The sequence below is a fragment of the Balearica regulorum genome, chromosome Z (assembly GCF_011004875.1).
Source record: "Balearica regulorum gibbericeps isolate bBalReg1 chromosome Z, bBalReg1.pri, whole genome shotgun sequence".
In the NCBI taxonomy this organism is placed as follows: Eukaryota; Metazoa; Chordata; class Aves; order Gruiformes; family Gruidae; genus Balearica; species Balearica regulorum.
Genome location: NC_046220.1, coordinates 76251910 through 76264644, shown reverse-complemented (window position 1 = coordinate 76264644; position 12735 = coordinate 76251910). Strand labels below are relative to the sequence as shown.

The window sequence follows — 12735 nt, the reverse complement described above, 5'->3', positions numbered from 1 at the left end:
CAATCAATAGCTGGCATCCAGCAGCACACGCTCAGGAAGAGATCGGGAGCCCTGGCTGCTACAGACCAGGGGACACTGACAGGCCACAAGTGGAGAGTTTTTTGGTCATGGACACATTTCTCCCTACTACCACCCCCCCAACAAGCTAAGCCTGCTTCAGGCTGTACAAGGCAGCCCAGCCTGCTGCCTTTTGCAGGGGGGCCCTTCAGAGGGCCGAGGAAGCACAGGAAAATGGGAATGAGGGTAGGACAGGAGGGGCATCACTACAGAGCAATCAACTGACTTGACAGGGGAGCAGCTGCCAAGGAGGTCCCAGGAGCCATCTGCACGTGTAACCATGTGTGATTCCAGCATGAAAACTGAGCAAAGAGAAGTGGTGGCTGCAGAACCTTCCCTCTCCTCTATCCCTTCCTTCCTCTCCTCAGCAGGCGCCTTCCCGTGAGTCTCTGTCTCTGCACATGTAAGGTGACACCTCGCTGGCCACTAAAGTCGACTAGCTGCACAGCAGGGTGAGTTATCAGGAAAGGCAGCAGCAAGATCCCCATTTGGTGTTTCTCCAGAGGAGCACTTCAGGACTCTGGCTTCTTGGGCCCCTGCAGCAGAGACCTCCTACTGCAACGAAAGCCCAGCGAGAGCTCTGACATCCAGTGCTGAGAAACACTACCGCAACGAGCGGACAATAGTCGGTCCCAGTCCCTTTGTGCAACACTGAGAAAGGAAGCTGGGTATAATCCCTGACCGCTGTCAGCAGGCACTTGTTGCTGGTGGCTTGCGTATCCCTCCTGGCCTGAGGCAGGCAAGGACACAACCACAGCCTCAGCCGACGAGCAGGTCGGGTTCCCCCACATGTCCAATGCTACCTGAGCTGAAGCTGGCTGAACCAGGTGCTGACGGCACAGTCCACACGCATCACCAGGGAGATCCCCAGCAGGAGGCAGATGCTGCTCACCACGAAGCCCAGCGACTCAAAGAGGAACCTGCAGGCACAGCAGACACAGTAAGGATATCACAGCCAGCATGCCTGCAAAGACAGGCTGCTGCCCTCACTCTCAGCAGACTGATTTTCCTGACAGTGAGAGGCTGGTAGCACCCCAGATCCTAAAACCTGAATTACATTTGCTCCCCAGCAGCTGCTGCCTGCAACCTGGAAGCCAAGCACACCTCTGGTTTAGAACAAAACACCCAAGTGGGATTTTGAATCCTTCAGAGGCCAAGACCACCCCACACTGGCCAAGACTACTCTACACTCCTACTAGCCCAAAGGTTTGCTAGTTACCACTTCTGGGTTTACCATTTGTGCTCTCCTATCCATACCTTTGGCTCTCTGCCCTGAATATTCTTAGCTTCCAGATGTGTCTCTGTGTGTCCTTGGAAATCAAGATAAGAAGAAATTTTTGTGCTCTAGGTCAAGTCCAGCTTCTGAACTCGAAGCAGAAATTAGTTAAGGACATTTCTACAGCCTTGATCAGGTAAGAATTCATACAAGATCGATCACATAGTCTTTTCCATCATTACTGTCTATGAACATTAGACAAGATGTCAGGGATACGAGCCCTAACCCAGCATCAGAGCAACTCCTGGGACTTACTTTGGGGCAAACACCTTCCAGACCATGAGGTGCCTCCTGAGGATCATAGCTGCACAAACACAGGCCAAAAGCTGTGGGGGAGATCAGGAAAAACAAGTTACAAGTGACTCTGGAGAGATGCCTCTAGGCACTGGGTTCCCATCTGAAGGTGGTACAGCACACACTAGAAATGAACATCCAAAGGAGGATTCCCTTCCATTGTGTCCTTGTCAGGAAACACAAACAGCTTGGGGTACACACAGCCCCTCCCGGGGCCAGGCTGGGACAGCACAGAGGGCTCAAACTATCGCTAACCTGATCTAATATTTCACTAAGAGGGACACTCTTGCTCTCCTGCTGCGGGGCCTGCCCCCTCCCTTGCACTGGTCTAACCACACAGAAGATTTGAAGGGCTAAACCCCACAAAGCTATTTTGCTTCTTTCACGGGATTAAATTCCTGGTGTTTAGCTCCCTACATCACCACAGCACAAGATCAGATGAAAACCAGAGTTGGTGCAAGATAGGCACGGTCGAGAAGAGGGGGAGCAGGATTACAACCCTGTAGCTTCTGAACAGCTGTTGCCACTCTGGGCAGATGGGTATGAAAAGCAGCCTAATCTGTACTGCGGCTTCTGTGCTGCAGCCCTTGCCAAAGCACAGAACAAACAGCATGGCTGAGAAGAGGACCTGTACAGCTGCTCTTCCACCTGCAACCAGATACATCACCCCTAGGCCTGTCTCTGCCCTGGCTGACCCCTTTGCCTCATCAGAGTGCCCCATGGTTCTCACAGCACAACAGTTTCCTCTTGAACAGCCTTCTCCACACCTGTCTTGCCTCTGCCCATACCTGTGTCCCAAGGACAAAGAGGTACTTCAGGCCCAGCTGCAGCAGAGCAGTGGAGAACTTCTCTGGCGACTCCCGCAGCCTCATCTCCATCATGTGCTCCTCCACCTCTTGCAGCTCCTCCCGGGGCTCCTTCTTGGGCTTCTTCCTCTGTGAGCTGGGCATCTCACACACAAAGGGCCAAAGCAGGAGCAGAGGGCAGCTGACTACCTCAAGGACAAAGGCATGTGAAGTTACTGGAGCCCAGGAGGTGAGGAGCAGTCTAGGCTCTGCCATCATGCCCTGGACATGCCCAGGAAGCATATACCCCAGCTCCAGTTTGCTGGCCAGGCAAAGCTGCACAGAGGCTGCAGGCCACAGGCAGCTCCATGGCCCCAGAAGGGGACAGCAAGGATGCTGCTCTTCAGCTGGTGTCAGAACCTTCATCGCCTCGTGCTCAGCCTGCAGGCCTCTAGACAAGGCAAAGCAGTGAGCCATGTCTGCTCAGGCTCTACAGCCCAGGGAGAAATTGATTTACCTGCAAAGAGGATATGGGAGGCAAAGGTGTTGGCGCCCACCAGGACAGCGGGCAGGAGGTTCGTGCTGTGGTCAAGGTGGAAGCCCACAAAGGCTGCATTCCAGTGGATGGCTGGGAAGATGGGCTGGTGGCCTGTGGAATAGAAGAACTGGGAAGCAGCAAGGAGCCAGGAGATGACTGCATACCAGGGCACCGAAAAAGGCTCTGAGAGATTAAAAAAAAAAAAAAAAGAGATATCAGCATCGAGGAACAAGACAGGTTCCCTTTCCATGCTCTCTCTTTTGCGAGCCAGAAACCAGTCAGGCTCCCACCACAGACACAGCGAGGGGCCAGGCATTCCCTCTGCTGCCCGCCCTGCTGCAGGCTCTGTCAGCAGCAGTGAGGTTCAGTGGCTGTTCGCACCCTGGGGAGAAGGGATGGGTGTAGAGCCCCCTTCCCTGACACAAGACACTCCTCCTCCTCCTCCTCCCATGTTGCATCCCTGCTGCCCGCATTTCTCTTCCACTAAAGGACTGAAGCAGCTCTAAAAGAGCTAGGACGATCACCTGAGGATCAGTGCACCACCATTCCCCAAGAGCAGAGGTTGGACCCCACCTCTCCCACTGGAAATAAGGGAAAGTCGCTGCAGGTGAGGCCGAGGTTGCACGTCCAGATGTTCTACTGAGTCCTGACTCACCAGCATCTCCAGCAAGGCCTCTGGCACGTGTGTGGATGTGCAGCAGCACGAAGGCCTCCAGGAACAGGAGCAGGAAGGCAAGACTCAGGCGCTCACTGTGCAGAAGCATCAAGAGGAAGCCCAGCAGGGTGAGCGCTATGACCAGGGCTGCCGAGTACACGCTGCCCAGTCCGTACGCTGCGACAGTGGCCTTGCAGCCGCCTCGCTCCAGGCAGCTCTTCTGAGACTCCTGCATCCTCCTATAGATCTGAGGGATGACGTGGAGGAAGTCAACTTCAGAGCTGGGAACCCCCAGGTAGGGAGTGACGATGGATCCTGCTGACTCCCGCGTGTCCTTTGCGAACACCGTCATAGGATTGCACAGCAGCAGCAGCAGCCCCACGGACGCTAGGCCATAGACAGCCCATGGAAAGGCAACAACTGCTACCTGCACCAGCTCCTGCAGCTTGCCGAGAGAGTCATCAGCGCTGGAGGCAACGGCCCAGTAGCAGGCAATGCAAAGGACCACCAGTGGGAAACCCCAGCGCACAAAGAGCACGAGGGGGTCCGAGCTGTTCAGGTTGCCGTAGTGTCGCAGCCAGCTCCGCACTGCACAGACTAGCCCGGCCAACAAGGCCACACACAAAAGGTAGAAGAGGTTCTTGGCCCGTGTGTTTCTCAGGCTGGCAAGGGGGGAGAGGAAAAGAGAGGGCCGGCACTGAGGGATTTCTTCGCGGCACTGGTGGAAGAAACCAGAGAGGCGCACGCAGACCAGGAGCATGGCCACAAGGCACAGCAGGTACCAGATCTCTCTCCGGTAAGAAGAAAAGCCAAGGAGCTGCTGCTTGGGGCCTTCTGGCACAGTCAGGCGACCGTCCCAGTGGAGCTTCCCTATTAGCAACATCACCAGCGAGGCCAGCAGGAATGGGGCCACTCGTGCCTCGGCCACCACAAAGCTATCGGAGAACATAGCTCCGCAGCGGAAGAGCAGAATGCCCATGGGGAACGCCAGCCCCAGCCAGGCTTGCAGCCTCTGCCTCAGGCTAACGTTGGCCAAGGGTGGCTGACTGCCCGCCAAACGGGCTCGCTTGGGATGCCGGCCCCACCAGTACCAGAAAAAACCCAGCTGAGAAGCAGCAGCTGCCCATGACGACACCAGGAGGAGATCCAGCCCATTCTGGGTGAATGCATAGGCCAGCCCAAGCAGAACAGCCACCACCAGGCCCCAAAGCAGCGGGTACAGGAGACAGCTGCGATAGAAAGAGTCTGATGCTGTGGCCAGCTCTGAGGCCATGTAGCAGAGCAAGCAGGAAGCAGCAATAAGGGTGCAGCCCCCCACCATACGCAGGGGATGGAAGCGGGCCCAAGACTGGGTGCACACAGCCCGTGCCTCCCGCAGGTAGAGCTGGAAGCGACCGATGAGGCTTCCCAGCCTGGACTCCAGCTCCGGCGGCACCAGCGTCAGCCCCTGCACCTGGGCCAAGAGCTGAGCGTGCTCCTCCACGGCGCCGGAGAAGAGGTCCTGCAGGCGCTGGAGCTGCTCTGCTGGCAGGTCCTGAGCCACCAGTGAGTAGGCGTGCAGGAAGCGGTCCACCTATGGGAGAGAGGACACAGGGTCAGACAGCAACACTGGGACCACTGGGAACAGAGTTCACTGCCTCACACAGCCCCTTCAGAATAGAAACAGCCCCAGTCTGTCAGCCCCTGCGAGGACAGACCCATCCCCACCTGCATCACCCAGGGCGGGTCACCCAAATCCAGGATGTAACCGACAGGAACCACAATCCCTCTGCCGAAGGGACATCCCTCTCAAGTGACATATCCATCCTGACAGCCACACCAACTCCTCTTAGTTCTTTGCCTGCAGATACACCTCTGGCAATGTTGGGCTTGACTAAGGGCTTCTATACAGTCTTTGGTAACAACAAGGCAAACGTCCCCCAGAAGTTCGAGTCATAACTAGCTATTAATCTGCACCCAATGTTGACTTTTACATTGTTTGACTGAGGATAGACATCAGATTAAAGAGCTTATAGTGAATCAAACCAAACTGCTCCCTCCTCTTCAATTACACAAATGCACATTAACCCATTGTACCCTAGGCTAAGGAGAGCTCATTCTGCTTCCTACTTCAAGAGGACAGGAACAGAGGCAGCTATGATCCCAACGTCATAAAAAAAAAAGTCTTACAAGGGCATTACCAGGGCAGGGCATCCATATAGCAGCATAGATCTGCTCACGCCCTGAAACACACCAGTATCTTCACATGCCTTCCATGCCTCAGAGCACAGGCAGAATCAGCCTGCTCCTGCCAATGAATGGCAAACATAGGCACCAGCGCTCTCCCAGGCCTGCACAACCTCCCTCAGTGACTAATGGACAGTAATGTACACTATCATCCGTAAATGACAAAGCACGCTGCTGCTCTATAAACAGCAGAGGCTGAACATTTCTGTCTTCCAGTCAGCAATCGTATCCTCTCCAGCTCCTCGCTGACATGCACCAGTGCTGTCCAACCGAGGAGCTGGAGTTATTCTTGCACTCCTAGCAATCTAGGGGTCCCTCAAAGGCAGGCCAGCACTCAGTTAAGACACATGCCTTGTAAAGCGTGCGGCAAATCTGGTTCTGTAGCATGCTCAGAGCCACAACAGATGGCCCTCACGTCCTCCACAGACGCTCTGGCTTGCCCTGGCACATGGCCTGCTCCATTGCCTGGACTCTTTCTGTACCTGGTATAGTAACTTTAATTTAAATTTTGTCATTCAACTCTTGGGGTTATGTATTTCATTGCTCTTGGTGTAAACTGTTCCTTCTCCATCCTGCTTTACTGTCACCTGCTACTTGGTGCTTATTTAGTCCTTCATTATTGTTTTTTTCTGTCACTGATCTAAAATAGCTTTTTAGCTAACACCATTTCTCCTCCAAAACTGAGGCAGCATCAAAACATCCATTTGTATTCTTGAATCTCCATTAACAAGACGTGACCTTAGTTGTCTTCTGCCTTGAGAAAGTAGCCTCCTCACCAGCCTCTCCCTAAAAAACAAATCCCACTCTGACCATCTGGGACCAACCCTCATCCTGAAAGGAGTACCACCTTCCCGGCCAGTATTTTCCACACCACAGCGCTCACCACCAAGCACTAAACAGGTGTCTCTCATTTCTCTTTAGGGAAAACAGTGCTGCTTTTTACTGGAGCAAGCACTGCAAGGAGGTAACTCTTCAAAATAAGTTCCCCACGAAGATAACACTATGCCACCACCCCACCTCCACCAAACAGAAGAGGTACGTGCTTAAAAAGCCATTTCTTCTCCTCTCTAGTTCAACGGGGAGGCCTACCATAGGCCGTACCTGCTTGGCGTTGATGTGATAGACCAAGAGCTGCTGCAAGGCTGCAGACACAGCGTCACCGTCCCCGGAGAACAGCTCAGCCATCACCTCCCCAATGTTACTGTAGGGGATGGGCACACCCAGCAGCAGGGCCACAGTGGGCACCAGGTTCACCTGGGCAACAGCCTCAGGCTCCTGGAGAGACAGGGGAGGAATCAGAAATTTGGAAACAACACAGCAACACAGCTAGAGGATGGTGGGGAAGACATCCCTGTTCAGAGGGGAATCCGGGGAAGCCAGGAGGGGAAAAAACCCAGGGGAAGGCAGAGGCACAGCTCAGGTCTCCCTGAGCACCTCACAGAGGGGAGGATGCCTGCTGGGAGCTGCAGGTCCTCAGGTCTGGCCTGGGCTAACAGCTCACCTGGCCCCACTCAGACACCCATCACAGCTGGAGGGCTCCACACATGGATCCCAAACACTTCAGTCACCTGCATCCTGTGTCAGCCTTTCCATTCTTCTCTTGGGAACGGTGACAGACTCCCCACCCCTTCTCAATCTAAACAATCCCAATCAAACCATTACTCTCTGAAACCCCAGGATGCAATTTTTGCCCCGGATGCCACATCAGGCAGTGACAGCTAAGGATCAGCTGCTTCTCACCTCGGGAGGTCCAGTGCCAAACAGGGGCGTTTTGCTGTACACAAACAGTGCTGCATTCACTTCCTTCTCGCTGTCACCGCCATGGTCTCCGGTCTCTGTCATGCCATGGTCCCCAGCAACCAGCAGAAGGGTGTCATTCCCCAGGTGCTCCACCAAGGACCTGTCACAGGGATAAGGAAGGTCAAACCGTACCTGGCCAAGGGCCCAGGTAGTCCAGGTGGGAGAGGACATGTCCCCCTGCCAGTACCACGCAGGTAAAGCCCACAGAAGGATCTGACCAAAACTAAGCGCTGACGCAGAGCTATAACAACTGAGCCAGGAACCAGAGTGATGGATGCTTCAAAACTGAACTGAAAGTTCAGAGCCCATCAGTCCCCATCAGAGCGGACTGATCTTACCCAGGTCCCCTGTGGACGGTGGCTGGTTCCTTGGTGCTTTCAGGGAACTCAACAAAATACAATTCAGAAGGAATGTTCTCAACAGGAACAAATTTCAGGCTGCTCCTACTTAGGACTTGTCTGTTGGATCACATTGTGTGAGCAATCTCCTACTTTTAAGGAAAAAAAAAAGGGATTTGTCCCTGAAAGATGCAGTAAGTATGACACAATATATACTGCACTCTCAGATGCAGCAGGGGAAGTTACCTACTCCGTCCAGCAGCAAAAATTAAAGCAGTTGTAAGAGTTGAAAGCTGCAGCATTTTGGGCTGAGGGACAGCTGCGTGATCAGGATTTCTGGATCCCATTCTGCCCTCTGACACAAAATCACAACTCACGGGCCTGTGCAGTAAATGCAGCATTCCCCAGTCAGGGTTCTCCAAGTGTTTCTCGAACGTTAGCCAAACCTCAGTGTGGCAATCTCAATTTTAAAGACGGAGAGAGCAAGGCTCAGCTGTTCTCCAGCTGCATAGTTTGGTTGAGAACCAAGGCTCCAAGACCTGAAGACAACCTTATGTCTGAAACCAAACCTCTCTCAAACGTGCCTACACAACTGAAACTGCCCCACAGCTGGGGTTTCAGCTGCTGCTGCCCAAAGCCCTTCTCTGTCTTAACAGGCACAGTAAGTGTTCCCTGTTGCCCTCTGCATCTGTAAATGCCCTGGGAAGAGCTCATTGGCCCAGCTGAAGAAAAAGGCCAACTGGCAACCCCCCACTGCCACACTAATCACCTGAGCATCTCATTCATCTGGGTGAGCTTCTTAGCCATTTCAGCATGGTCAGGTCCGTGTTTGTGCCCACAGTGGTCCACGCCGAGGAAGTGAGCAATCAGCATGTCCCATTCACCACTGTCCACTGCAGAACAAGAGCAGCGTTATCACACACTGGCACAGGAATCAGGCACGGGCTCTATGCCTGGATCATCCTGCCAGACCTTTCTGGTTGCCTCTAGAAACTGCTGTTTCCTCCCCTCCTGCCATTGTCACTCCCAGCCCTCAAGTAGATCGATGCAGGTTTTAACAGAGGCACACTCTTGGTTCGTGGGTGCCTGGGTGCAATGCTGCAGGGAGCTCAGCACCTGGCAAGCACCCCAGTATCCACGGGTTTTGTTCACCATCTCTCAGGAGGGGAATTGCCCAATGTCACCCAAGTTACCTTGAAATACTCAAACTGCACTAAACCAAGGGGATGCTCAGGAAAAGAACCCAGAACTCCAGTCCTCCCCTGGAGATATTTCAGGTCAGACTCATCAATGAGCTCCTCTGCATCCCACCCAGGACACGGGCCCGGCACACCAACGCTGTCCCTAGCTAGAAAGTTACCCTGGCCTCTCCCCTCTGCTTCAGAGCCTCGACACAGGAAAACCAACATATTTGGGGTTAAATGATGAACCGCAACTTTCCCACAAGGCACAATGACTTCCCTGAGAAAGACCACTGCACCCCTGATTTACTTAGATTCATACACAGATAAAGCAAAGAGCATTTCCCTTCGTCCTAACGCCTCAAGGAGGAGTCTGTAATCACTTAAAATTCACAAAACAATCTCATATTTCAACTTCTTTCCAAGACCAGGAGCCACCAATCCTCTGCTGAGAGCAGTGCTGTGCCCCAGTCTCCTATTGGGCAGCTGCACTGTTATGTGTTTCCCGAAGCACTGCATGCCTGCCCGGGCAGCCACATCTCAGAGCTAAGCTGCTCCTCCTCCTCCATCCTGGCAGCGCATTTCTGGGACAGCTGTAGAAGTCTGACCTTGTCCCATCAAGCTGCACTATCTTCCAAACAGAGGAAAGGTATTTACAGAAACAGTTTACAGGCCCCAAAAGCTGGCTTATCTGTGAAAATCCAGCTAGAGCACTGTAATCCCCAGGCAGCGGTATGTAACTGCCCAGTGCCACTCCGTAACAGAAAAAACTCTTCAGTCCTACCCCAAACTTGCAGGAGGACCCCCACATAACGTAAAGGGTTATCCAGACCCTGGGAAAAGAGCTGCTTACCAGTTGGATAGAGATGCTGCAGGATCCCATCATCCACAGTGTGAAGATCCTTCACATTAAAAGAAGGGAAGAAATACGAGCGGAAAAACTTCTTTGGGAAGAGCCCTTCCCAAGTGTCATCACCCATGAAGATCACTCTCCTTCCTGAGGCAGCAAGAAAGGAATTAATGAGAGCAGGGAGCCCACCTGAATCGTGCTGTCACCACATTAGTGCAAAGAGCCTGGGCAGGTCCACGTCAGGGCCTGGAGCACTGGATCCTACCCAACCCACGCTCAAAAGCAACCTCAAATTAAAATGACCATCTGGCTGTAAATGAGTTTGAATACGGGGAGTGCCCCCCACACCAAGTTCACCTGCACAACCTCATGCCTTATTGTTGACCTCTGATGCAACCCCCCAGCAGAAAGGTCCGTGGGTTGAACAGGCCAGGAAGCAGGTGAGTACCCACCCGTACTACCACAGCACTTGGGAAGGTACAGCACAAAGCAGACAGACCCTCATCCAAGGCCTGTGACCCCACTGTAAAACACGGTGTAAAACACAAGGCGGTAGATGGCTGCTGACGGGGGCTGAGTAGACGCTGTGAGTCCTGGGCTCCAGCTTCAAACACAACCGTGGTGGGGTTTCATACGTGGAAAAGTGGAGGCAAAAGCACTGATGCTTCCCACTGCCCTTGTTCTGCTTCCCCTGCCTGCCCCCAGCCAGCCCTCCATGTTTCCGCAGTGCCTTTCCAGCCTGGGAGCAGGAACTCTCTCTTCCTGCCCTCGCACAGGGTCCACCAGCATTTTTTGCCTTGGATGATTTACTGCGTTTGTCTACCTTGCTCACTCACAGGGGGAGCGGAAACCCAGTCCCGTTGCCTCGTCCCAGGCACTGCTATTTGTGCCACTCAGTCCTGGAAGAAAATCTCTCTGGCTCACACACAACTGCATCCTGCCGCCTTCTCTCTACTCCATCATCCCACCCCAACAAGCCCTTTACAGCTGCACTAAGCACACCCCAGCAGCACCGAACTACACAGAAAATGTGAAGAGGTTGCTGCCCAGGCGGGCTTGCTGCCTGAGTGACACCCCCACAGCACACCTGGCACCAGCTCCTCCCTCACTGTGTGTCTCACCAGAACGCAAACATGCCATGCCATGCCATGACTGACTGCCCTTGGCCTTGTATGGCCATTCCTGGTGGTGACCTTGTGACAGTCACCATCAGTATGGCCACTTTCACCTGCTTTCTTGCCATCTTTGAAGAAATACTAGCCACAGTCCCAGATGCTTCTTACTCCCAGTATAAGACAGAAAAACTCTGCCTGCATGGCAGCTCTGTCTGAGATAAATGTCATCTCAGTAGGGCAAAAGAATTAGCTGACAGGGTGGAGGTGGTGTAAGCAGTTCTCTTCCCAAGGAGAGACGAATAAAGGTCCCATGTGAATGCTGACCAGTGTTTTGCATGTGCCCTGCCCCAGCAGGACACCCGTGCCGCCCGCCTACCGTTCTGCACCAGCTGTGCCAACAGGTTGTCCTCCTGGATCGCGTAGGTGGCAAAGTTGCTGCCCACATCAATGAAAGTGGGCAGTGAGCCGGTGGTGAGGCCCTTGATGCGCTGCATGGTGGCAGTGGGGGGATCGGCTCGGAAGCGGTAGAGGCGGGCATGGCGTGGCTGGGAGGTTACAAGGTGGTGCAGGAAACTCAGCTTGTTCTCGTAGGGCCGTGGGCTGGCCTTGGCTGGGTTAAAGTGGGCAAACTCGAAACGAAGGGCATCGATGATGACAAGCACGGCCTTGGAAAAGCGCTGAGGCGCCCAACAGGAGCCCGGTGGGAGGCTCTGCCTCTCCCAGGATGGCGGCACAAACGGGTCTGAGCAGGAGCTGCTGCTGGCAAGCTCAATCCGGGTGAGCAAGAAGCCGCTCATGAAGAGCCCGATACCAGCGAAAAAGAGAAAGCAGACCCAGGCCAGGAAGAGCAGCACTGGCCACCGCTGCATCCTAGGGACAAGGACAGGCAGGCTCAGCCCCTGCGGCCCTACCTGGGCCAGGTACCGCCCCCCGCCAGCCCCCACTCCGGGCCGCTGACCCGCGCCCCCTCAACCCGCTTGTCCCCCGGTACTCCTCAGTATCCCCAAGTCAGACTTCACCTGGCCGCAGCCCGTGCCCAGGTAAGCGCCCTGCGCACAGCACCTCCTTGTACCCCCGCCATACTGCACCCCGGCCGCCATCTCACAGCAGGGCAGCTCTCCTGCCCCCCCCTCCCCCTCCCAGCACCTCGGCTTCCCTCACGGCCCCTCAACCCCCGCGGCCCCTCAGCGCCTCCCCACACCCACCCACCACCCGGCCTCCCCCCGCCCCCTGCGCCCCCTCAGCACTCCCAGCCCCGCCGCCCCCCTCCCGCCCCACCTGCGGCCGCCACGGTGCGGCGAGAGCCGCCCCCGCCCCTCCCGGAAGCGCCGCGCGTGGCGTCGGCCGCCCAAGAGCGGCTGCGCGGGGAGGGGCAGCGCCCCCTGGCGGCCGGGAGTCGCCGCGCTCTCCCGCCTCCCTCGGGGTCGGGGGAACCCCGGGCACCCGCAGCTCGACAGGGGGGTTGCTTTAATTAATTAATCAATCAATCACCAGAGGCGGTACGCGCTAAGAGGAGCACGCTATACAGAACGCACTGTCACGCACCACAGGGACAGCTACCAGGAGAGCGAGGGGACGATGACAGGAGTTCATGTCCCTGGAGAGGGGTCCCCCCACAGT

At 55.0% G+C, this 12735-nt stretch overlaps 1 protein-coding gene across 2 annotated transcripts; it reads right to left on the bottom strand.

Moving 5' to 3' along the window:
* Positions 1 to 324: 324 nt before the first annotated feature.
* Positions 325 to 12461, bottom strand: PIGO (phosphatidylinositol glycan anchor biosynthesis class O). Of its 2 annotated transcripts, XM_075739624.1 has the most exons (11): positions 12394 to 12461; positions 11492 to 11985; positions 10004 to 10147; positions 8739 to 8862; positions 7572 to 7731; positions 6933 to 7106; positions 3606 to 5178; positions 2930 to 3133; positions 2416 to 2618; positions 1589 to 1659; positions 325 to 977 (listed from the first exon to the last, which is right to left on the bottom strand). In XM_075739624.1, exons 2-11 carry the CDS (start codon positions 11982 to 11984, stop codon positions 857 to 859), a joined length of 3267 nt encoding a protein of 1088 aa, XP_075595739.1. In that variant the 5' UTR covers position 11985; positions 12394 to 12461; the 3' UTR covers positions 325 to 856. The 2 variants fall into 2 exon arrangements, with proteins under 2 accessions (XP_075595739.1, XP_075595740.1); XM_075739625.1 differs by lacking the exon at positions 6933 to 7106.
* Positions 12462 to 12735: the final 274 nt, after the last annotated feature.